The sequence below is a fragment of the Nomascus leucogenys genome, chromosome 24 (assembly GCF_006542625.1).
Source record: "Nomascus leucogenys isolate Asia chromosome 24, Asia_NLE_v1, whole genome shotgun sequence".
In the NCBI taxonomy this organism is placed as follows: Eukaryota; Metazoa; Chordata; class Mammalia; order Primates; family Hylobatidae; genus Nomascus; species Nomascus leucogenys.
In genome coordinates this window covers 19,579,481-19,604,616 of record NC_044404.1, presented here as the reverse complement: position 1 = coordinate 19,604,616, position 25,136 = coordinate 19,579,481, and the positions used below count along the sequence as shown (strand labels likewise).

Below are 25,136 nucleotides of genomic sequence, written 5' to 3'. Positions count from 1 at the left end.
GCAAGGTGCAGAGGGTGCAGGTCTCGGCCATGTGCCCCTTCGCCCCTCTCAGAGGGGCAGATGCCCAGCCCAGTGACCCAGAGCCTCACCCCAGGAGGCGGGTCCATGCAGCAAATCAGCCAAGCACTGGCATGGTGGCCCCCAGGCCTCCACCTCCTCACCAGTCCCTGTTCAATCTGCTGATAACGCCTTTCCTCCCTTGCAGGTCTGTGCAGACTTTTGCAGACAAATCAAAACAAGAAGCTCTGAAGAATGACCTGGTGGAGGCTTTGAAGAGAAAGCAGCAATGCTAAACCTCTGCTTCATGCTAACCAGACACGCCGTGCACTCGTTAGATTCCTTTCTTAGAAAACTCGTTTTCTGCTCCCTCCCCTCATCCCTTCCCTCCCCGACAGGTCACATAACAGCTGCATCATTGACCGCACAGCGCCATCTCTCCCTGAGAATAAAGCTGATAGCCACCCTCCTCTGGCTCCGAGCCTGCTTCTGCCACACCTCGCTCTCAGTTCTCTCCACATTTCCATAGAGACCGTTGTGGTTTTTGTTCACCCGGGCCCCCCGTCTTCCTCCCTGTCCCCCCATTTACAGGCATAAAATCCACTGTCTGCCAGCCTCCCTTCCCTCCCACCTTTTTGTTACATTGGTGTAAAAAATGTAAAACAAAAAAAATTTTATGAACTAACTGTGGTGTGTGAAAGAGAGAAGAAAAACTGGAAATCTTATTCCGTGTGTGTTTGGGAGTTGCTTGGGGTTGGGGGTCGTGGGGACAGGGGACAGCTCCGGGAGCAGAGGTGGCCCTCCGTGCCGTCCTGCGCAGACTCGCCCGTCCCACGGAGGCCGCGGGGTGGGGGCTGGGGGGGGGCTGCCGACCGTTCCGCTCTTCCGGCCAGGTGCTTTTCTGTCAATTTCTATGGAATGCAAAAGGAGGTTTTTGTTTTATTTTGTTTTTTTGTAAAGCTTAAGAAAAAAATCATCTTATACTTGAGCCTCCATACTTAAAAAAGAAAAGAAAAAAAAATCAATAAAAAGAAACTGGGACGCAGTTAGCGCTGGCCTTCTGTGTTCCTTCTCGCCGGCCTCACTTTCCAAGCGCGTGTGGCAGTGGCCGTGCGCTGGCTCCAAGCGGGGACGTGCGTGGGCCCCGCTCACAGCAGCAAGGAAGTGTCCGGTCCCCAGCCCCGCCGCCCTGAAAACACACCAGGTATGTGATGAGGTCCAGGGTCCCTGTCCCTTTCTGCTCTCCGCCGTCGGAGGGCAGAGGCACCAGCAGTGTTCTGGCGCCGCCACACGCACCTCCCCATGCACCTCTTGCCACCTTCCCACTGCCTAGTGCAAATGTGAGGCAGCCGAGGCTCAGTTGCAGTAACTCAGCCAAGGCTGTACATGAGCCACAGAGTCTGCCTTCTCCCCTCCAAAATGCCCCAGGGAAGATCTGAAGCAGATCTCAAAGTCCCTGCTGAGGCCATCCCCCCATCTGTCCGTGGCCAATCAGCAGGCTCCACACCCTGGCCAGTCCACCTGTTGGAGGTCCTTGGGTCTGACGCCGCATCTTTTTTTTTTTTTTTTTTTTTTTTGAGACAGAGTTTCATTCTTGTTGCCCAGGCTGGAGTGCAATGGCACGATCTCGGCTCACCGTAACCTCTGCCTCCCAGGTTCAAGCGATTCTCCTGCCTCAGCCTCCTCGATAGCTGGCATTACAGGCATGTGCCACTATGCCCAGCTAATGTATTTTTAGTAGAGACGGGGTTTCTCCTTGTTGGTCAGGCTGGTCTCGAGCTCCCGATCTCAGGTGACCCACCCGCCTTGGCCTCCCAAAGTACTGGGATTACAGGTGTGAGCCACTGCACTCGGCCGATGCAGTATCTTTATGGAGTGCAAGTGCCATGGCATACAGACAGCAGAGAAGCCCCTACCCCCTGAGTTCCTAGTGCCAGGTGGAGAACGCAGGCACACTCCAGCCGTGAGCCATGTGGGGACGCACCCAGTGAGCCATTCCCCATGGGCACACGGGTGCTGCAGCCTCCCGGGTCATGTTAGCAAGGTGCCTGGCACACAGAAGGGCCCAGTGAACCGTTCCCCATGGGCACACGGGTGCTGCAGCCTCCCGGGGTCATGTTGGCAACGTGCCTGGCACACAGAAGGGGCTGGAAAAACAAACGTTTTGCTTTTCATTGTTTCATGGTAAAGTTTTATCCAGGACCATCAAGGTAGGTACAGGGGCCACTGCAGTGGGGTCTTGTGGATGAGGGGAGAGACTGGGCTCAACTGTGAGTGCAGCAGCACGGGTAGGTGGGGATTAGAGCCAAGGAGCAGAGGGGAGCAGTGAGTGGAAAATGACTCAGAGGAAACCTCAGGGGTCAGGGGCCTTCTGGCCAAACACAGCTAATAGGATTCTTGCTAAAGACAGGCCAGGGTGACCAGACATCACCTGAGGGCAGGGGTGGAGGATGAGGCCAGGTGCGGTGGCTCACGCCTACAATCCCAGCACTTTAGGAGACCAAGTTGGGAGGATGGCTTGAGCCCAGGGCTTCGAGATTAGCCTGGGCAACATAGACCCCACCTCTACAAAAAATACAAACCAGGCGTGGTGGTGTGCACCTGTGGTCCCAGCTACTTGGGAGGCTGAGTTGGGAGGATCACTTGAGCCTGGCAGGTTGAGGCTGCAGTGAGCCGAGATTGTACCACTGTACTCCAGCCTGGGAGACAGTGAGATCCTGTCTCAAAAAAAAAAAAAAAAAAAATTTAAGGATGGCCGCTCTTGTAAAATTGACTTAGCAAGGGATTGCCGAAACTGGGTTTTACAAGGGCACACAGGTGGGCCTAGGGGAAGGTTCAGGAGCCTGACTAAAGTTTGGCCAAGCAAATAATCTTTGGCAGTTGTCACTTCAAGAAGAAACTGGACAAATGGAAAATGCTTTTCCTTGGCCACATCAGAGGAACTGAGGTCGAAAGGGAAAAACAGTCACCCCTGAAGTCAGTGAGACAGGCACACCCGGAACGTCACAGCAGAGGCCTGCTGTCCTGCAGCAGAGACTGCTAGGCTGGGAGCTGCTGTGCACGCCAGTGGTAATTCCACAGAACTGCGGAGGTAGAATGGACTGACTCACCTGAGAGTCACCCCGGAGGTTCAGGCCCGCTCTCCTCTCAGGGGACTTCCCTTCAGGAAACCCACCAGCTGCTCCTTGAGCTGTCACTTTCGTCAGCTGTACAATCCTGGAACCAAAAATAATGCTTGAAACCCAGAAATTGTGACTGGGTTTTTTTATTTGTTTTTGTAGAGACGGAGATCTCACCCTGTTGCCCAGGCTGGTCTCAAACTCCTGGCTTCAAGCAATTTCCCCCCAGCTTGGTCTCCCAAAGTGCTAGGATTACAGGTGTAAGCCACCACGCCCAGCTAACTTTTGTATTTTTAGTAGAGGCCAGGTTTCGCCATGTTGGCCAGACTGGTCTTGAACTCCTGGCCTCAAGTGATCCCCCCCCCCCCAACTTGGCCTCCCAAAGTACTAGAATTACAGGTGTGAGCCACCACACACAGCCCTCACTGCTAGTGTTTTAATGCTAAATTCAGCTGGTGAGATTGAGAACAGTGGGCCTCGAGGGTGTGTTTGGGGACCCTCTCCCACCTCCCAGCCATGCCTTTCCCTGCTCGTTCCTTGGCTGCCTGGTGGGGAAAGCTCTGGGGTCCAGCAGGGCACCTTGGGCATCCCTGAGAAGAGAACGAAGGCATATGGGAGCCCCTGGGGTTCATGGGCTGCAGGCGACAGACTCCTGGGGTTTGGCAGCAGCAGAGATGTCCCCCACCCTAAGGGCTCACTAGATGCTTCCTGGAGGTCCCCTTGGTGCCAACTAACAGAAGGGGAGGCAGCCTTGGTGAGGGTCTCTCCAGGGCTGAGGGCTTAAGTGGGTAATCCAGGGGGTTCCCTGTCTCTCTGAAGCCCTTTCATTCCTCCCTTGCTTGGCCTTAACAAATCAGCCTCCGGAGTCTTTTGTTGTTGTTGTTGTTGTTGTCCGAAGCCATTTTTTGTTGTTGTCGTTGTTTGTTTGAGGCAGAGTTTCGCCCTGTCACTCAGGCTGGAGTGCAGTGGTGTAATCTCAGCTCACTGCAACCTCTGCCTTCCGGATTCAAGCGATTCTCCTGCCTCAGCCTCCCAAGTAGCTGGGATTACAGGCATGCGCCACCACTCCCGACTAATTTTTATATTTTTAGTAGAGACAGCGTTTCACCATATTGGCCAGGCTGGTCTCAAACTCTTGACCTCGTGATCCGCCCGCCTCAGCCTCCCAAACTGCTGGGACTATAAGTGTGAGCCACCGTGCCTGGCCTTTTTTTTTTTTTTTTTGAGACAGAGTCTTGCTCTGTCGCCCAGGCTGGAGTGCAGTGGCGCAATCTCGGCTCACTGCAAGCTCTGCCTCCCGGGTTCATGCCATTCTCCTGCCTCAGCCTCTCCGAGTAGCTGGGACTACAGGCGCCCGCCACCACACCCGGCTAATTTTTTGTATTTTTAGTAGAGACGGGGTTTCACCATGGTCTCGATCTCCTGACCTCGTGATCCGCCTGCCTCGGCCTCCCAAAGTGCTGGGATCACAAGCGTGAGCCACCGCGCCCGGCCTGAGACAGGGTCTTGCTCTGTTGCTCAGGCTGGAGTGCGGTGGTCTTACTGCAGCCTTGAACTCCTGAGCTCAAGCGCTCCTCCCGTCTTGGCTTCCCGAAGTGCTGGGATTGCAGGTGTGAGCCACTGCGCCCAGACTGAAGCCTTTCCTGAGGTTCTCCTAGGGCCCCAGGTTCAAGACTCCTAGTCTCCAAGATTTTCTCCTGCATTCAGATTACTTTCTAGGTAACTGCTTTGCGGCAGGCCCTGGGCTAGTTGCGCCCGAGGGTGTGGCACTCTTTCAGCAGGTGGGGTGAAGTAGGCATTGTGGATTTTGCTAGGTGGGACAGCTCTTTTTCTGGTGCCAAACCACCTCCATGCCACCTGGACACAGTGCACTCAGGATGTTCCCTCCTCCCCTGTGCATGACCCACACTGGGACAATGAAGACGTTCTCTCTTGGCCAGGTGCGGTAGCTTACGCCTGGAATCCCAGCACTTTGGGAGGCCGAGGCAGGCGGGTCACTTGAGCTCAGGAGTTCGAGACCAGCCTGGGCAACATAGCAAAACCCCATCTCTACTAAAATACAAAAATTGGCCAGGTGTGGTGGTGCACGCCTGTGATCCCAACTACTCGAGAGGCTGAGGCAGGAGAATCACTTTAACCCGGGAGGCGGAGGTTGCAGTGAGCCATGATTGCGCCACTGCACTCCAGCGTGGGGAACACATCACAGCTGTCTCAAAAAAAGAAAAAAAAAAAAAGTACGCCTTATTTCAAATAGTATAAGTTAAATACTGTAAATTAAATATCATGTAAGTTATATTTTTCTCAATATAACGTTGCAAGATGTCATTATATTCTCATTACCCATAACCTCCCATCCAAATCTTAATACTCAATGGCACATTTGATATATTTTCAAATGGCTTTGAGATATAATTCACATACCACACAATTCATGTATCTAAAGTATATAATTCTGTAGTTCTGTGGTTGTTGGTTACACCCACTAGACTGAGGGCTCCCCGAGGGTTGGTGCCTCAGCTTTCCCTTCACTTACTCATTCAGCAAACATTGAGCACCTGCTGAGTACTGGGGTTATGATGGCAATCAGGAGAGACAGTCTCTGCCTACTGTTTAGTGGGGGTGGAGTACTTAGTAACCGTCATCATTATTGAGTGCTTACCTGTGCTGGGCACAGTGCTGCTACTGGGTGACTGTGTCCCCAGGGCTGTCCCAGGCTGGGGGCCTGGAGCAGTAGTTATCAGCTGAACTGAGTTAATCCACAGTGGAAGGTAACCCACTTCCTGCCCTAGGGCCAATGCTAAGCAGATCCAGGTTTTCCTGTGTTTTGTTTTGTTTTGTTTGAGACAAGGTCTCTGCCACCCAGGCTGGAGTGCAGTGGTGCTGTCTCGACTCACTGCAGCCTTGACCTCCGGGGCCCAAGCAATCCTCCCACCTCAACCTCCCAGGTAGCTGGGTCTACAGGTGCACACCACCATGCTGCCCAGGCTGGTCTTGAACTCAGCTTACGCAATCCACCTGCCTCAGCCTCCCAAAGTGTTGGGATTCCAGGTGAGTTGCCTCACCTGGCCAGTGGATCAGTTTAAAGCTTTACCATCTGGGGTAGTTGAGGCTCTGCACCTGGCTGTCACCTGGCACCTCTGGGGTCCCGCCATTCAGCTCTGATGAAAGTCAAGTCAGACAGACAGAAAGGGTGGAAAGTGGTGAAGGTTGTGGCTTTCTCCCCTTCCTCAGCTTCAGGAATGGAAGGCCATGTTGTCTTGGCTGTGGCTTCAAAAACCCTGGAATCCCAGCAAATTTGGGAAGGCAAGGTGGGAGGATCACTTGAGCTTAGAATTTTGAGAATAGCCTGCTGGGCAACATGGCGAAACCCCATCTCTACGAAAAACACAAGTCAGCCGGGCATGGTGGCATTCAAGTGGGAGGATCACTTGAGCCCAGGAGGTGGAGGCTGCAGTAAGCCAAGATCGTACCACTGCACTCCAGCCTGGGTGACGGAGTGACTCTGTCTCAAAAACAAAAAACCAGGTTTGATAACCAATGGGACCTTGGGGCTCAGAGAGCCAGGGAGGGCGTGGGGTCTAGTGCTGAGCACAGGGCTGCCAGGACCATCCCTTCTGCTTTGCTGGAGAATGCCACCAGCTAAGCAACCAGCTTTGCTGTCCCATCCCATCCCCGGAACCTGAGGAAGCGAAGCAGCTTGTGTGCACAGCACTGGGCCAGGCACTGCGCATGTCACTTCCCCATACAGTGTCTCATTCAACAGGTAAAACAGAACCTGCCAAGGTGGGGACCTCTGGGGGTGCCTGGCCCAGCCTCATGCTCCATGTGGGCGTCCTAAGGGAGCCAGCCCTTCCTGGACAAGGGCAACTGGTAAGCGTGGTTCCATTTCCTTGACCACACCAAAATGTCCACACTTTTCCCTTCAGACCACACCTGGAGATGAGCATCCGGCCATCCCATGACCTACAGGAAGGAGCAGGAGGTGTAAGCCAGGGAGAAGGGGAAAGCCACCTGCGGAGGTGTTTAACTTGGTAACATGTTTGCCCACCATCAGCAAACATGGCCCCATCAGTATGGCAGAATCCCATTGATGAGATTCACCTTTATGGTAATTTTTTAAATTTTTGTAGAGATGGGGTCTTGCTATGTTGCCCAAGCTGGTCTTGAACTCCTTGGCTCAAGTGATCCTCCTGCCTCAGCCTCCCAAAGTGCTGGGATTCCAGGTGTGAACCACCATGCCCGGCCTTGGCCCTTCTCTTTGGGAGGAACCTGGGGGAGGTTCCAGGCATTGGTAAGCCCCCTGATGACAAGCAAATATAGCCATTGTTTATTTACCAAGCACTTACTGTGTGCCAGGTGCCGGGACACAAGCCTCCGTGCTCATCTTGATCGTGGCTATGTTCTGAGGCAGATGGTGTTATTGGTCTCACGGGATGAAGAAACGGCTTCGGATGTCTGCTCAAGTCACAAGGCTCACAGTGGCTGGGGCACACTTGGAGCTCAGTGTGCAGGACACAAAGTCTGTGCTCCCCGCCACCTGCCTCCAGCATCTGAATGTCACCAGCTCCTACAACAGTGCTCCAGGGACCCAGGCCACCAAGTTCTTCCAGCCCCAACAGTTTGAATCCTACTTGGGGTGCTGGAATGAGGCCTCCAAGGGAGAGGAGACAGGTTTGGATGAGCTGCAAGCCAGGTGCTCTGAGGGTAGGGGCTGTATCGCCTCCATCATACAGGGCACTCCCCAGGGGGAGGGGCCATGTCTTCCCCATCAGATTGGAGGCCTCCTGAGGAAGGAACCATAGCTCCTGCCTGAAAGTGCTATCAGCCCAAAAGCTGGTGTTTCCCAGGAGGAAGGGATTATGTCACCCCATCAGAGAAGGGCCTCCAGGCAGGGGCTATGTTATCCCATCTCACTCTTCCTCACCCGGCCCCAGTTCAGGACTACACTTGGGGCTCATGTGGCCATACTGTGCCCCAAGATCTTCAGGCTGGAAGGGCACCTACTGGTCCCAGGTAACTGGTGTGGAGCCAGGTCCCAGACCCAGGTGGAGCGAGATATCTGGCTGGCACCTGAGGCAGGCACAGGCCAGGGCAAGCTGGGGCTTGGGGCCTGGGGGTAACTTAACCTGAAATTTCGGCAGGGCCAGAGGCTCAGGAAAGTCGCTATTCAGGATGGTGAGAAGGGAGCCTGGGTCCAGCAGGGTTCGGGCCAATCCTGAGGGTGAGGCTGAACTGCCACGAGCCATGGGCCCCCAGCAAGGATGGAGGAAGGGGACACGGGTCGCCAATGTTGGCCAGGTGTGGGGTGGCTCCTGGAGCTGGAGGGCCTTGTGTTGCTGCTGCTCCTAGCTGGGCAAGTCGCTCAATTGCACTGAGCCTGTTTTCCCATCTGTAAAATGGCCATAAGACTACTCCCATCTTGGCCAGGCGCGGTGGCACACCTGTAATCCCAGCACTTTGGGAGGCTGAGGCAAGCAGATCACCTGAGGTCAGGAGTTCGAGACCAGCCTGGCCAACATGGTGAAACCCCGTCTCTACTAAAAATACAAAAATTAGCTGAGTGTGGCGGCAGGCACCTGTAATCCCAGCTACTTGGGAGGTTGAGGCAGGAGAATCGCTTGAACCCGGGAGGCGGAGGTTGCAGTGAGCTGAGATCGCGCCATTGCACTCCAGCCTGGGCGACAGAGCAAGACTCTGTGTCAAAAAAAAAAATAAAAACTCCCCCATCTCAGAGCTGGCTGTGAAGATGGTGAGATCTCGTGCACTGATGGCAGGCAGCGCGGCCCACACATAGCAAGTGTGAAACTAACAACTGCATGCCAGATGGCATCCTGGGCTCCCTGGGTGTCCCCTAGGACGGGGCAAGGGAGACTGGCCCTCTCTGCCCACCTGGGTCTCAGAGGTGTGCCTTGCCTCCTCTCTCTAGCAAAAGGCTCTTTCCCCGACCAAACCCCATCACCTGCTGCTGGGCTGCTGCTGGGTGTACCCCAGGACCTTGTCCTTGGCACTGGTGTGGCTTTCAAGGCTCCTTGTAAGCAGCCCCACCTTGGAAGCAGCCGAGACACCCACCTCCAGGCCTCTGTACCTGCCTCTCCCTTTTCCTGAATTGCCCTCCCCTCTGCCTTCAAGATCCAGCTCAAAGGCCACTCCTCTGAGAAGTCTTACCTGATTGACCCTCCTGGGGCTGGTCTCATCTGCTCATTTCCTGACCTTTCTACCTTCTGGTCATGGTAACCATCTCCTCTCCTGGAAGGCAAGGCCTTGGAGCTGGTTCACCACAGCCCCGGTGTCTGACACAGCAAAGGCCGAGTGGAGGGCTGCGCTCACCAAGGATCCGCAGCACCAGGACGGCCATGGCGCTGTTTCCCTTCTCTGGGGCTGGGAAGGGAAGATTCTAAAGGCAAGGCTCACTCTGGGGCGCAGCGTCTCTCCCCAAGACTACCCCACCAGATGCCCCAGGTCCCTGGTTCTGGTTTTCCACAGCTAGGGTTGGGTGTGTGGGGTGAGATCAGGCCAGCAAGGTGAGGAGCTGGCGTCTCTGTGCTCCAGGCACCTGAGGGTCATGACCCCCAGGAAAGTGGATTCAGAACAGAGTCTGGAGCCAGGCGTGGTGGTGCATCTGTAGTCCCAGCTCCTCGGAAGGCTGAGCAGGAGGATCCCTGGAACCTAGGAGTTCGAGGCTGCAGTGAGCTATGATCGCACCACTGTACTCCAGCCTGGGCTAAAAAATTTAAAAAATAAAACAAACAGGGTCTGGACAATACTGAGTTTGCGGGTCCAGGAAGCATTCGGGGCTCAGCTCTGCCCTCCTCTCCACTCTCCCACCTTGCTTCTGTACCCACCACTTCTTCCTCCTGCCTTCAATCCTCCCTCTTTCCCTCTGATATCTCCCGCTCATCCTACTGACCTATCACCTCCTCCAGTAGGCTCTCCCTGATCTCCAAGGAGATCTGGTTGCTCCTCTTCTCCAACTAAAAGTCCTCAAAACTAACCTTTATTGAGCCCTTACTATGCGCCAGATCTGGGGCTAAACTCCATAATGTCAGCATCTTATGTAATCCTTGAAAGGACACAGGAAATGACAGTACTGTCCATTTCACAGATGAGGTAAGCTAGGCACCGAGGAACTGCGATGCAGAACCCAGATCCGACAGAACCTTAACCATTCTGCTTCTTCCTGAACACCGACGGTCAGGCTCCCCGTGGGGAGTCACTCTCCCTGCTATGTTCCCACAGTGAGGTGTGGGGCCTGTTAGGAGAGGGCCCAGAGAAGCAGGCTATAGAAACCAGAGGCCCCAGGAGGCTGGGCCAGGGCTGCAGGCAGATGCGGTCCCCTCTGCTCGGCTCATCCTGAATCCCCATCCACATCCTCTGCTGGTCCCCAGAGCAGCCCCGATCCCTCAGCACCTTGGGGAAGGAGCAACAGAAGCAGGTCTTGTGGGGAGGTACCGTTTCCTCGGTTATGTTTTTTATTTTTTTGAGACGGAGTCTCGCTCTGTCACCCAGGCTGGAGTGCAGTGGCACGATCTCAGCTCACTGCAACCTCTGTCTCCTAGGTTCAAACAATTCTCCTGCCTCAGCCTCCCAAGTAGCTGGGACTACAGATGTGCGCCACCACACCTGGCTAATTTTTGTATTTTTAGTAGAGACGGGGTTTCACCATGTTGGCCAGGCTGGTCTCAAACTACAGCCGTCAAGTGGTCCACCCCCTTTGGCCTCCCGAAGTGCTGGGATTACAGGTGTGAGCCACCGCGCCCGGCCTGTTTACTCGGTTGTCTGGAGTTGACAGGACAGTCCTGAGTCCAGCAGGCTGTGGCTGTGGCCCCTGGGGTAAGTAGGCAGAATGAGGTAGGTGGTAGGAGGGGCAGCCTCACTGTCTCCTGAGAGGCCCTGGGGTCTCTGCTCCAGCCCCGGCCTCGAGGCTTCAGGGTCTACCTGAAGGTGTGTTCCGGGGTGGATGGTTTGGTCCATGGAGGATCCAGAGGCCACCCACAGGCTGATGCAGGGCCGCGGTACCATCACTGTCCACACCTCCCCCTGCCTGGTGTGGCATCCGGTGGTGCCTGTCCTCCTGCGCTCAGCCTGGCTCTGGTCAGCTGGGGAGGAGGAGGGGCTCAAGCTCCGAGGTGGCGGTGCTGCGCCTGTACACCAGGAACTGGATGGAGATCTGGGGGTGCCGCTGTTAAGGCCAAGCTGAGAAGAGACTGGGTTGGACCTGCCCCTGGGGGACCTCGACTCCTGGGAGCTGCCTCCCTCTCCCCTCCCTCCCACCCCCACGCTGCAGGTGGGAAGGGCCAGCCATAACCTCCCAGCCTCTACCTTAGCTGTGCCCTCCACTCAGAACTCCTCAAGCCCAACCAAGCTCCATCTGTCCCCAAGCCTGGCACCGACTTCTCCCTCCCGTGGGCAGCCTCCCTTGACCCTAGCCCAGGATCTTCGCTTCCTCTCACCCTGTGGCATCCTGGAGCCTTCCAGGTGGCTGGGCCATTTTGGGGCACCAGAGCCTAAACTTTCACCTCCCCCTGCGCCCAGCAGGGACTTAGCAAATATTAAAACAAACGCCATGTTTCCGTTCTCCCAAATGAGACCCAGGTAACGCTCTGTCCAGCCATTCCGCAAACACTTCCTGAGCCCTCACTGAAAACGGGGTCCTGTGGGGAGTGTTTCCAGATACCTTGTCTCACACAATATCCTGACGAGACGGCGGCTGTTAACTGAGGTGAAGACACAGCAGCACAGAGAGGTTGACAGTGTGCCCTGTGTCACACAACTAGGAAGCAGGGGAGGAGCCAGGATTTGAACCCAGGTTTGTCTGACCAAGTCATGTGTGTCTCCACACTCCAGCTTTCGTCTGCACAGCCTGGAACATTCCTCTCCTGCCTTAGCCTGACTAACTTCTTCTCTGTCAAGTCACAGGTTCAATGAGACTTATAGGGGCCTTTGCTGCCCCTCTAACCAGGACAGTCCCTGGCTAGATGCTCTTGTCGTTTTTCTCTGCAGCACTTGGTGCCACTGCAATGAAGTAATTCTTTGATGATAATGTTGTGTCCTCTCTGCGCTCTGCTGGGCTGTAAGCTTCTGAGGCACTCATGGCTGTTCTTGCTCACTCATGGCTCCAGGGTCCAGCTGGGTGCCCGGCACACAGGAGGTGTGCACGACTGAGTGAACGGATGGAGGGAGGGAGGGAGGGACAGATGAAGGGAGGAAGAGATGGATGAGTGCTGATGCTTTGTGCAGGCAGGGGCTTCCTTGCCCACACCCCACCATCTGCCCCACATGCCCTGAAGGATACAATGGTGTCCAGCAGCAGCACGCCCAGGCTGCCCACAAGCCAGGGCAGGTGGTGCAGCAGGTAGCTGCCCTCGCTCTGGCCCTCCTCGGGGTTTTTGAGCAGCACGCTCAGCCCATACAGCGTGTTCCCCAGCATCACCAGCGCGAACAGTGAGTAGGAGATCCCCTGGGTGGACTTCCGGAGGAACTGGGGCAGGAAGAATTCAGGTCAGAGACCTCGAACAGGCCTCTTGTCACTCCGGATTGTAACTGTCCACATGTCCACCTGCCCCACCACAGTGCACCTGCTCTGAGCCAGTCTTTCCCTGGGTGCCCAGGGACATGGGCCCGACACACAGAAGAGCCTCCTCCCACCCACAGACAAGCCCTCCCAGGCCCCTGCCCAGGTCCACAGGAGACTGTGGCTGTGCCAGGCCTGCTGGCCCCACGCCACCCTGCCTTCCACCCCTAGCTCTAGCTGCCCAGCAAGCCTCCCCTCCCTGACTCCCCAGCTTCTCCTCTCCCCTCAGGCCTCCAAGCTCAGTCCCTCACCTTCCCGACCTCCCTCTCCAAGACACACATGGGTCTCTTGTAGCCTGGCTGGCAGGCCATACCACGCCCATTTTCCAGAAGCAGAAATGGAGGCTCGGAGATTGGATTAACTTGCCCAAGCCAACAGTGGGAGTAGCCCAGACTTTCTGAACCAAGGATCCTATGCTGTGCTACTCCTTAGCCCAGAGGGCCCAGGTGGCCAGGCCGGCTCTCCTCTACTTGGCCCCACCCAGCCCCTGCTGGAGGCTCACGTTGGTGCGGATCTGAGGCAGCCGGGAGAGCAGGTACAACACGCTGGAGATGGAGCCGATGACGAAACCAATGATTTCCTGCTGGGTGAAGGGCTGTGGGAAAGAAGGGGGCACTTGGTGTCTCGTAGGAGCCAGAAGTGATCCCCCACCCCACTTAGCGCCCACGAGGCTGTGTAGGGAGAGCCCTGGGGATGAGCCAGCCTCCATCCCTTTGACCGCCACGCCCACGCCTCACCTTGCTGCCTGGCTCCACGGACAGGAGCGCCCGCCCCCGGAAGGCTTCCCTTGGGGCAGCCACGGGCCCAGCAGCGCTCAGCAGCGGTGTCGTGCACACCATCCCCATGAGGAACAACAACACGGAGTTGATGGGGGCAGAAACTGCACATGAGGCAGGAGGGAAGCTGAGGTTAGATGGCTGAGTGGCAGCGAGGGGGTGCTAAGTCCTGGCCTTGCCCCTCAGGGACTGTGTGACCTTGGGCAAGTGACCTAACTTCTCTGAGCTTTCATTCTTCATCTGTCGAATGGATACAACAACAGTACCCTTCTCCTAGAGTTATAAAGGTGAAACGCTGAGGGCAGGGAGGTCAGGAGGGGGTTACACGAAGCAGAAATGCTGATGAGACAACTTCCTCCCCAGGTCCCTCCCCGTGTCCGTATAGCCTCAAGCTGACCTTGTCTCCTGCTCCTCCTGAAGGCTGGGGCAGAGGTAGCCTGCGTGACTTGCCCTCATTTCCCCAGCTCCAAGCCCAGGGCCGGACACAGAGGAGGAGCTGGAGCTGTGTCTGCTGAATGAGCCCCTGGGTGAGAGGAACCGGCCTGTGGTCTGGGCCAGGATGCGCTCACTGCCCTCAAGCCTCTATCTTGGCCAATTAAGGCTCAGGCTCTTAGATAAGGCCCGGGGAAGCCTTTCCGAGGTTTGGGTTATCACCCAGCCATGGGAAACCCGCTTCCTCCCACACGCCAGGCGCCCCCCTGCGCCGCCCCCTGCTGCTGGTAGAGCATCTGACAGAGAGCGATCCCCATACTCACACAGAGAGGGGCGTTTCCTGAACTTGTAGTAAAAGTACAGCGTCAGCATCACCAGGTCTGCCAAGACGTAATACACAGCCGTGTAGGTCTGTAAGAGACGCAGGGGGCCCAGGGGTTGGCGCAGTCCCAGGATCTGAGACCACGCCCCAGCAGCCCTCTGTCATGTCCCAGCTGGGTGACCCTGACCAAGTCACTTCGCCTCTCTGAGCTTGTTTCCTTATCTGGCAAGGAAGAGCTCCCAGTTCCCACCTGGCAGAATGACTGAAGAGGTGGGCGAAAGACCCAGGAAGGGATCTAGCCCAGGAGGGGCCAATGAGCTGGTGGTGGTCAGCGCTAGCAGTCAGGATAAAGCGGGACTCCGCGGTGAAGTGATGGCTCTGGTTTGGCCTGACACCAGGGCAGTCAGAACTTTCTGGTCCCACGTGGGAAGGCAATGCCTTCCTGACTGGGAGCCCCAGCTCCGCCTGCCCACAGGAGCGGGACGGCATCTGGACCTCCCATGGAAAAACTCCCTTTCTCCTTGAGGGGCCCACCCTCTGAAAGCTTCGCCAGCACTCCAGCACCCTGGACGTGGAAGACCCCGAAACCTTCCTGTTAGACGTGCTCATATTGCAGATGGGGAAACTGAGGCTCAGAGAAGAGCAGTGATCTGTCCACGGTCACAGTTTGGCAGACAGAAGGATGGGGCCCTCACACAAGATGGAATGACGGAATGACGGGTCAGGGTTCTGGAGACCAGGTGGGCCAAGGAGCCTGGCATCTCGTCAGGCAACCCTGCAGGGTGAGGCAGGGTTAGGGGTAGCGCCACCCTGCCCGGGTACCGGCCCACCTGCAGGGGCAGCTGGTCAGCAAGGAAGGAGCCGATGAGGTTGCAGGAGTCTCCGCCAATCCAGCCCAGGAGGAACCACAGGGACAGCGCCTGGTCCATGTTGCCCGTCTTGTAGGCTTTGATGAACTGGCTGTGGAAGAGGAAGAGGAAGAGGAGGGGACGCATGCTCAGGCCACCTTACAGGGGATGCTGCCTTACAGGGGACACCGCCCAGAGGAGACGACCACAGGGGAGCGAGGCGGCGATGGAGAGGAAGTGGCCTGGTGGCCCATCCATGGGCGGGGTCCTCAGGAGCCTTCTCGGCCCTTTGGAGGCGTCCCCTGGGGAATCCCTTCTAAGCCGAGGGCTCTGCGGCTGTGCATCTTTCCAGGGAAAGACCCAGCGTCACTCAGATTCTCCTCCACCACACCCTGGGGTCTCCAGTGGGGATCTGGGGCTTATGTAGGGTCCTGAAGTTTTGTGTTGGGCCCTGAGAACCGCTGCATAGAACCCTGGATCCCTTCTCCTGTGGATGCAGGGAAGGGCATCGCAACAAGAACAGTGCTGGGGAAGGGACGCGCGGGCCGAAGGCCTGGGCACGGCGGGTCTCCAGGAGCAGCTGTAGCCAAGACAGGCAGAACCCCAGCCCGGTTCTCTTTAGAGGGTAACAGAGAAGGGCGGGGCTGAGGCGCCTGGAGCTCCACTATCAAGGTGGTGGGCTTTTGGTCCCCTGGCTGTTTTCCCAAAGGTCCCTGGTGCTGGGACCCTCTTAGGACTTCTGGCCAGGTGTGGGTACGAGGCCAAAGCTGGTGGTGGCACTGAGGCCCAGGGCAGTTCTGAGCCCTCTGCATGTGTGTTGACTCATTCTGTCCTCAAGACACCTGTGCTGTCCAGTCTACCACGATGACCTCCTCACTGGGCCTGGAGGAAGCTGTGCCACACCGCTCGGATTCAACCCCTACCTAAGCCTCCGGTCTTGCTCTTAACCATTATACATACTGCCATTTACTGTTCCAGTTTCTCTTTAACCACCTGCATGCATGAAGGAAAATAGAAAGAATCTAAATGGTGGCCAGACACGGTGGCTCATACCTGCAATCCCAACACTTTGGGAGGTTGAGGAGGGTGGATCACTTGAGGCCAGAAGTTCGAGACCAGCCTGGCCAACATGGTGAAACCCCATCTCTACCAAAAATACAAAAATCAGCCAGGCATGGTGGCGCATGCCTGTAATCCCAGCTATTCAGGAGGCCAAGGGATGAGAATTGCTTGAACCCAGGAGGTGGAGGTTGCAGTAAGCCGAGATCACACCACTGCACTCCAGCCTGGACAACAGAGCAAGACCCTGTCTCAAAAAAGAAAATAAAAAGAAAACAAAGAAACTAAGTAACTAAATGGCAGCTCATCCCATCCATTATCCAAGCCAGAAACTAAGAAACGGGCATTGGCTGGGTTCTTCCCACAGCCAGTCCTTCCACCTGCCTCCCTCAGCCTCCTAACAAGCCTCCCTCCTTTCAGAAATCTTTCATGCTCCCTTTAAGAAATCTTTCTAAAACCCCCATCTCAGCCAGGAGCAGTGGCTCATGCCTATAATCCCAATACTTTGGAGGCTGGGCGTGGTAGCTCACACCTATAATCCCGGCACTTCAGGAGGCTGAGGCAAGAGAATCACTTGAGCCTAGAAGTTCAAGACCAGCCTGGGCAACACAGCAAGACCCCATCTCTACCAAAAAAAAAAAAATTAGCCAAGTGTGGGGTGGGGACATGCGGTCCCAGCTACTCAGGAGGCTGAGGTGGGAGGATCACTTGAGCCCAAGAGGTTGAGGCTGCAGTGAGTTATGAATGCACCACTGCACTTCAGCCTGGATGACACAGTGAGACCTTGTCTCAAAAAAAAAAATTGTCTTTAATAACAAATAAAAAACTGAAACCCCAGTGTCACCAAAAACTGCCAGAGCCTTCCAGTGCTCTTGGACAAAGACCCCCATTCTGCGAGGGGGCCTCTGCAAGGCCCCAGGCTCGCCACCCCAGGATGGCTCTCTCTTCCTCCCAGCTCTGGTCTCAGATGTCCCGCCCGCCCCTCCTCAGGCCCAGAGGCCTCAGAGTCATCTTTCCCGTCTCAGAAAATGTCGGTTCCTCCTCTGCGCCTCCCCTGACACGAGCTCCGCTGGCATCTTCTCCTTCCTCCTTTGTAACACTTGACATCCCTGTCCCTCCCAGATTCACTCAAGTTTCCTGAGGGCAGGGGGAGTGACTAGCATAGGCCCAGCACTGAGAAGGCCCTTAATCAAGGTTTATCCCATGGCCCTTACAGTAAAGCTCCTCCTAAGATGCTATGACTCGATTTGTCTTCATCAATTGCAGGAAAGTGATTCTGTTTTTGCAATGAGCTATGTGATCACACTACTGCACTCCAGCCTGGGGGACAGAGTGAGACCGTGTCTCAAAAAAAAAAAAAAAAAAAAAAAAAAAAAAAAAAAAAAAAAAAAAAAAAAAAAAAAAGAAGGTATAAGGATAAATCTTTGTTATCTGCATTTGGCAGTGGTTTCTTAGATATGACACCAAAACCACAAGAAACAAAAGAGAAAAAATAAACTGGACATCATCAAAATTTAAAATTTTTATGCTTCAAAGGACACCATCAAGAAAGTGAAAAGATGGTCGAGCGGGGTGGTTCACGGCTGTAATCTCAGCGCTTTGGGAAGCTGAAGCGGACAGATCACCTGAGATCAGGAGTTTGAGACCAGCCTGGCCAAGATGGTGAAACCCTGTGTCTACTAAAAATACAAAAATAGCTGGGTGTGGTAGGAGGCACCTGTAGTCCCAGCTACTCAGGAGTACTCTCTCAGAGTGAGACCTTGTCTCAAAACGGAAAGAGACGGAGACTCTCTCTTGTCCCCCAGGCTGGAGTGCAGTAGTGCGATCCTGGCTCACTGCAGCCTCTGCCTGGTGGGCTCAAGCAATTCCCCTGCCTCAGCCTCCTGAGTAGCTAGGACCACAGGCACACGCCACCACACCCCGCTAATTTTTGTATTTTTAGTAGAGATGGAGTTTCACCATGTTGGCCAGGCTGGTCTTGAACTCCTGCCCTCAGGCGATCTGCCCGCCTTAGCCTCCCAAAGTGCTAGCATTACAGGCGTGAGCCACTGCACCCGGCAAAAAAAAAAAAAAAAAACAAAATAAAAAAATGTGAATGTGCATAGCAACGTTAATCATAATAGCTACAAAGTAGAAACAACCCAATGTCCATCAATGGATGAATGGATAACAAAATGCGCTATACACAGAGTAAAACAGTATTTGGCCACAAAAAGGACTGAAGTACTGATCTGATACATGCTATGACATGGATGAATCTTGAAGACATTATGTTAAGTGAAAGAAGCCAATCACAACAGGTCCTGTGTGATTCCATTTGTATGAATCATGAAATGTCCAGAAAAGGCAAATCAAGAGTCAGAAAGTAGACTAGTGGCTGGCAGGGACTGAGAGGTTCCGGGAGAAAGGAAGAATGACTGTTGATGGGCACGGGTTTCCATTTGGGCTAACAAAAATGTCCTAAAATTAGTTGTGGTGACAGTTGCACAACTCTGTGGCTATACTAAAACCAATGACTTGTACACTGAATGCGTTAACTGCATGAAATACGAATTTTTTCCCAATAAAGCTGTTAAAACAATGTCAAGCCCCGATCAAACCCTTGTCTTTATCCCTTAGGATAAAGAGCACTTTTCTTAGGAGCAGAGCATGCCGCTTAGGCCATAAGGCCTTTGATGACTCCTGTGACCTCACCTCTCCCTTCCCTGACCCCCACACACTCTGTCCACCATATAAACGCAGCTGCCCCTTCTCTGTACATCTGCTGATTCCTCTGCCTGAACTGCTCTTCCACACTCAGCCCCTGGCTCTCACCCCTCAATGCTTTCCTATCCTCGGCTTTTAGCCTAGAGGCCAACACCTCCAACTCCCTTCTTGTTTTTAATTTTTTTTTTTTTTTGGTAGAGATGTGGGGGTCTCACTATGTTGGCCAGGCTGGTCTCGAACTCCCGACCTCAAGTGATCCTCCTGCCTCGGCCTCCCAAAGTGCTGGGACTACAGGCGTGAGCCACTGTGCCTGGCCTCCAGGTCCTTCCTGACTGTAATCTTCTTCCGCCTCTGCAGATCAGGTGGGTGTCCCTCTTCTGTGCTTCATGTAATGAAATAATAGCAGTGTCACCACTGACAGCTTTCAGGCTTGTGCAAACATTGTGTGAAGGCCCTGAGTGGGCAGCGCTCCCTACATACCCTCATGCCATCTTCATAGCAACCGTCTAGTTAGGTAACAATATTTCCATGACACAAGCAAGGAAACTGAGGCTCAGAGCAGTGAGGTGACACGCCCAGGTCAGGATGCTCTTGACCCCTGTGCAGCGTGTCCTCGCTCTCTGATCATGGCAGCGGCCACGTAATGTTGTGTTCACTGCTGCTATCTGTACCACCAGACTGTCAAAGTCTGGAGGACAGAGGTTGTGTTTGATTCATCCCAGCCCTCCCACTCTCCCGCCCCATCTCTGACCAGCTGTGTGACCTAAAGCAACTTGCTTAACTTCTCTGGGTTTTGGATCCCTCATCTATAAAATAGATGGATGGTAACTGTTCCTATTTCACAAGGTTGTTGTCAGGATTAAATGAGGTAGAAATATGGCAAGTGCTTAGAAGCAAGCCAAGTATATGGTGGGCACCCAATAAACTGTTGCAAAGGTGATGATCTCTGTATCAGCACTGCCCAGCACTAGGTCTGACCTGTGGTAGCGATCAGTGCAGGTCCCTGTCAAGGGAGCACACCCAGCCTCTAGTCTGGAGAGTCCCGTGGCCCACCAGACAACTCCTCGCTGAGGAGTAGCTGGAGCCACTGTCACAAACCCACAGCCCTGCCCCAGTCCTGCCACCAAGACACTACTCACGGGAAGGTAGATGCAGCAAAGCAGAGAATGGAGATCAGGCCCAGGCCCACGCTGGCCTCGTCCCAGCCGTCCTGGGCACATTCACCCAACACATCCCATATCCACTGGATGGAGCCATTGGGGCAGCTGGAGAAGTTGTGGGAGCCCAGTTTCTTCCAAACCATGGCTGTGGAGGAGGGGCCCCCGGCCAGGCAGGGCTGCACCAGAGGGAGGGCGCTGGTGTTCTGAGGCCAGCAAGGGTTCTACGGGGAGGAAGAGAGGAGGCTTTCAGCACTGGGAGGTCCAGGTCCTATTCATGGTCATCCCAAACTAAGCTCATCCCAGCCTTTTCACCGGGCTCCTGGCCCTGAACCAGAGAAGGGCAAAGACATAATCTTCACCCCCCAGGATCCAATCAGCCCCCGGGTACACAGATCACAGCAAACATACGCCAACTACAGACACATGCAGGCAGTGTGCTGGATCTGCAGCACGGACGGGTGTGTTCAAATCCCTGCTTCACCACCCATTCATGCTAGACTTCGGGCAAAGACTCAGCTTTTCTGTGCCTGAGCCCTCTCATCTGTAAATGGGGTCATCACAGTGCTGCCTCCCACATACAGCTGTTGTGTGGGTTCAATGAGTTCATACACAGTGTGTTGAACTGAGCCCTCGATGTTACCTTTTCCTATGACTCTTGAACACTTAGGGTGTTCCTAATTTCTTATTATTGTAAATTACTTTGTAAGGATCTGCTGAGGCCAGGCCCATCAAGTTCATCTAATTTAAAGCAGGTTGTAGCCACGAGAGATGGCTCATGCCTGTAATCCCCACACTTTGGGAGACCAAGGTGGGAGGACAGCTTGAGCCCAAGAGACTGAGACCAGCCTGGTAGCCTGGGCAACATAACAAGACCCCATCTCAAAAAAAAAGAGGTGACAGAGTGAGAATCCCTCTTAAAAAAAAAAAAAAAGAAAGAAAAAGAAAAGAAAAGAAATACAAAAATCAGCCAAACATGGTGGTGTGCACCTCTGGTCCCAGCTACTCAGGAGGCTGAGGTGGGAGGATCACTTGAGCCCAGGGGGCAGAGGCTATAGAGAGCCATGATCTCACCAATGCACTCCAGCCTGGATGACACAGCAAGACCCTGTGTCAAAACAACAACAACAAAATAAGGGCTGGACACTGTGCCAGCACTCTAGGAGGCTGAGGTGGGAAAGATTACTTGAGCCCAGGAGTTCGAGAACAGCCTGGGCAACGCCATCTCTATGAAAAATTCAAAAATTACCCAGGTGTGGTGGCACACGCTTGTAGTCCCAGCTAGCTACTCAAGAGGCTGAGGTGGAAGAACTGCTTGAGCCCAGGAGGTGGAGGTTGCAGAGCAAGCCATGATCGTGCCACTGGACTCCAGCCTGGGCGACAGAGCCAGACTCTGTCTTAAAAGAAAACACACACACACACACACAAACCATAAAGCCGGCTGCCCCACACAGATGAGGCAAGTGGAGAAGAGGAGCAAGGGATCCCCGGGGTTGCATGAGTGACAAGGACTCAAGTTTGGGAGGCTGCAGCCTGTATTCTCCCAGGAGCTCACAGAGTGTGGGGGACGCCTACCAGCAGGGAGTCCACAACCACCTCCCCAGTCACACTGACAAAGCCAGAATATGGCTGATCGCAAGGGTGGGCAGGGCAGACCTCTCCCAGTACCCGGGCACCCTGGACAGTGAGTAGAGCAGTCATTGCCTGCGTGACACCTTAGAGGAGGGAGGGAAAGTGAGGCTCGGCTGGGCCATCTCCATCAGTGATCGTCACCACAGCTTGGACCAGTGAGCCAAGCATCCTGCATGCATTCATGTTGCATCTTCACAGCAACTATGAAGTGGGGACCACTGATATCCACAAGGAGCCTGATTCAGAGTGCGGAAGTGATGTGCCAGCAGCACCCAGCCAGGAAGCTACAGAGTCAAACCCAAGACTCAGACCTACACCCCTGCTCATGGCCACCTGTCACACTGCCCGCCTCAGGTGCATCTGTCACCAGCGAAGCAGAAGCCTTCTGTGGCTCCCTAGCAAGCAGACGCAGAGAGAGAGAGAGAGAGAGAGAGAGAGAGAGAGAGAGAGAGAGAGAGAGACAGAGAAGCCTCTGTGGTGTGGCATGACTGCACAGCCAGAAAGTGGGCTTCCTCTTTTCTCCCTGTGCTCAGAGGGGATTTCCTCATCCGGGGTGGGGGGGGGGGCGCGTTTCTAGCTGCCTTCATTCCCACTTGTGTCAGGAGGCCTGGGCTCCCCAGCTAGTCCCTGGCTGGCCCCACGGAACTGCTGAGGACACAGAGACCAGGGAACACCAGGAGGGAAAGGAAGTGAGTCAACACCTCCTCTCAGGAAGCCGTAGACCCTCAGCCCTAATGTGACTTGCTGTGGGCAGAGGCCCTGGACCTGAAGGTAAGGGTGCCCCAGGTCACTGTCAGCCCAGCTCACTGGACTACCTCCAGGGCCTGGCACAGGCAGGGAGGCTGAATGCCTCTTCCCTGTGTCTTCGTGGCCCACCTGGGGGACCATCAGCACAGCTGATGTTGGAAACCTTCACCTGATGCCCCATCTCCGGCCCCTGAAAGGCCACTCCAAATTAACACCGGTTCAGGTGTGGCCGGGCGCAGTGGTTCACACCTGTAATCTCAGCACTTTGGGAGGCCAAGGCAGTTGGATCACTTGAGCTCAGGAGCTGGAGAACAGCCTGATCAACATGGTGAAACCCCATCTCTATCAAAAATACAAGTTAGCCAGGCGTGGTGGGTGCGTGCCTATAATCTCACCTACTCAGGAGGCTGAGGCAGGAGAATAATTTGAACCCAGGAGGCAGAGGCTGCAGTGAGCTGAGATCGCGCCATTGCACTCCAACTGGGTGACAGAGCAAGACTCCGTCGCGAAAATAAAACAAAACACAAACTATCAAAAAACCCATATAGTCCAGGTGAGAACTACACGTTTGCAATACCAAAGGCATTTCAAATCAAGTCATGTTCTCAGCCACCACTCCCAACTGGGCTGCACCCCCACACCCCCTTGCAGAGTGAACACAAGGCTGCAGCTCATCCACTGCCATCCTCATCACTCCCCAGCAAGGTTGGGTATACTGTGCTCATTTGACAGGTGAGGCTGAGTGGCCTTGGAAGTGAATTAACCTGCCTGAGCCTGTCTATAAAATGGGGCTAATGACACTCACTCCTTGGGGCAGCTGTCCTGACTAAATGCACATAAAGCTCTCAGCCCTGTGCCTGACAACACATGGCAGCGACTGTTTTCAGGATGAGAGTCCAGCATCTCAACCACCTTGGGGACTCTCTCACTTCCCCCTTTCCCCAGGTTAGGGAGGAAATGAAACGGACACATCTCAGCATGTGTGTGTTGGGGGGTTGTCTTGAGGAAGGTACCTTGGTTTATGGACCCTGCGGCCTCTCTCTCCTTTCCATGCTGGAAATGGCATCTCCTGCCACACCCAGACTCCTCTCCCTGATCCCAAGCTGAGTCAGGGATGCTTCAGGCACATGATCACAGCCAATCATGTGTCCACCTTTGTCTACAGGATGAAGTCCAAATTACCTGAGGCTAGGCCTCAAATTACTCCAAGAACTGCCCTCCCAACCTTATCTCCTGCCTCCTGACCCACGTCTTCAGTCATTTCACGTCTCCAGGCTTCTGCACGTGCCATCTCTTCCCCTAGAAGTGTCCTGCTCCCCTTCAAGGGCCTGGTCATGAGATAAGAAGACTCACTTCTAAATTGCCCTTTCAAAGATGCCCATGAGAGCTGGCTGGACAAGACCCTCCACCTCCTCCTCTCCCCTTGTCCACACACCTGAAGAAAGCTACCACCGTCCTCTGCAACCAGTGTCCTTGAAACATACTCTCCCCACCCTGGGTTGTGCATTTCTTATTCTCCAGGTGTAAACACACCTAGAGGTTCAGCAAATGTTGAGAGACAGAGAGAGAAAGAGAGAGGTAGAGAGACAGAGTGAAGAAGAGAGGAAACGGGTGAGGAAAGGAGAATGGGGGGAAGAGTGAGAAGAGGAAGGAAAGGAGAGAGTTAGGAAGGGGAGAAAGCTGTGAGCTCGAACAGCCCAGGGTTGAGGAGAAAAGCACTCTGGAACAGACCTGCCCAATGCCTACCAGTCTGGAACTCAAGTGAGCTTCGTAGTTCTCATCTGAAAAGTAGGGGAATAATGCAGTACCCACCACCTAGGCTGACTGCAGAGTTAAAAGAGACAATCCAGGCCAAGCGATTACAAGGGTGCCTGGCACTGGCACTCAACACCAACAGCCCAAAATGACTATTACTTGTTCTCACTGTAGCCCCTCCAGCGTCCGGGCACACAGGCGCCTTCAGTAAGCGTTGATTAGACATGACCTGTGACCCCGGCCCGGGACCCCTCACACTTCCAGCCTCAGACTCTCCGTGCACACGTTTGAAACCTACCCTAAACACGGCGTGGGACGAGGCAGTGTGGGCCCTTGTTCCTGCAGACCTGGGGAGAATGTGGAGGGAGGAGCGTCCCGGCTTGGGCCTACCACCCACTCCAGGCCTCGGCGTCCTCCGCCACAGCTCCCTCCTGGTGACTCAGCCAGGCGCGGGCCGCCTGTTTGGAAGGATAATGATAGGACAGCTGCTGGGGCCAGCGCCGCGAGGGCCTCTCGCCCGGCCGGCCCGGGAAAAACGAAGCCATCAGACGCCAAGGCGCCGGTCGGCCACGACAGGGGGTGAAAGGAGACCCGGCCCCAACTCCTGGCCAGGCCAGCTCGAGAGGCCGCGCTGGTCGCCCTTGAGGTGGGGGGCCACGGGCTGCAGACTCCCGAGGGCCACCCAGTCCCGGCCCGGAGCCTCGTCCCAGGATATCGCGCAATAAGGAGGGCGCAGGAGCCCGGACAGTCCAGCGGCCGGAGGAGAGGGCTGGAAGGACGTGGCAGGGAAGCCCAGGAGCCCCGACCCCCCAGCCGTGGAGTTTGCCACCTGCCCCCGGGCCGGCTCACCACGTCCAGATCCGCCGCCAGGGCCCAGCTTTTGGGTCAGGGCCCGCTGGGTCAGCTGACCTCGCGCCACCGCCCCGCCCCGGGAACCGCAGGCCCCGCCCCCACGCCGCGCGCTGGACTGACTGGGCCTGGAGGCCCCGCTAGGGCCGCCCCTGGTGTCCCCGCC

General features: G+C 55.1%; 2 protein-coding genes across 8 annotated transcripts in view; one reads left to right on the top strand and one right to left on the bottom strand.

Moving 5' to 3' along the window:
* The window catches only part of CAPZB (capping actin protein of muscle Z-line subunit beta), a 146,859-nt gene extending 145,813 nt beyond the window's left edge, over positions 1–1,046 (top strand). For all 4 annotated transcript variants that reach the window (XM_030805430.1, XM_030805429.1, XM_030805427.1 and 1 more), the window contains one exon: positions 206–1,046. In XM_030805430.1, coding sequence (XP_030661290.1) covers positions 206–293 — 88 coding nt within the window. In that variant the 3' untranslated portion in view covers positions 294–1,046. The remainder of the gene's footprint in view (positions 1–205) is intronic.
* Positions 691–25,125, bottom strand: SLC66A1 (solute carrier family 66 member 1). Of its 4 annotated transcripts, none has more exons than XR_004028428.1 (12): positions 24,971–25,125; positions 24,420–24,579; positions 19,970–20,211; positions 15,048–15,177; positions 14,219–14,306; positions 13,425–13,567; positions 13,190–13,282; positions 12,409–12,594; positions 11,052–11,283; positions 10,483–10,485; positions 3,108–3,213; positions 691–1,186 (listed from the first exon to the last, which is right to left on the bottom strand). XR_004028428.1 is itself a non-coding variant. In XM_030805434.1 (9 exons), exons 3-9 carry the CDS (start codon positions 20,131–20,133, stop codon positions 11,209–11,211), a joined length of 879 nt encoding a protein of 292 aa, XP_030661294.1. In that variant the 5' UTR covers positions 20,134–20,211; positions 24,420–24,579; positions 24,971–25,125; the 3' UTR covers positions 10,555–11,208. The 4 variants fall into 4 exon arrangements, 1 of the variants encoding a protein (XP_030661294.1); XR_004028429.1 differs by having other exon boundaries at positions 691–908; XR_004028430.1 differs by lacking the exon at positions 24,420–24,579 and having other exon boundaries at positions 24,971–25,114.
* Positions 25,126–25,136: the final 11 nt, after the last annotated feature.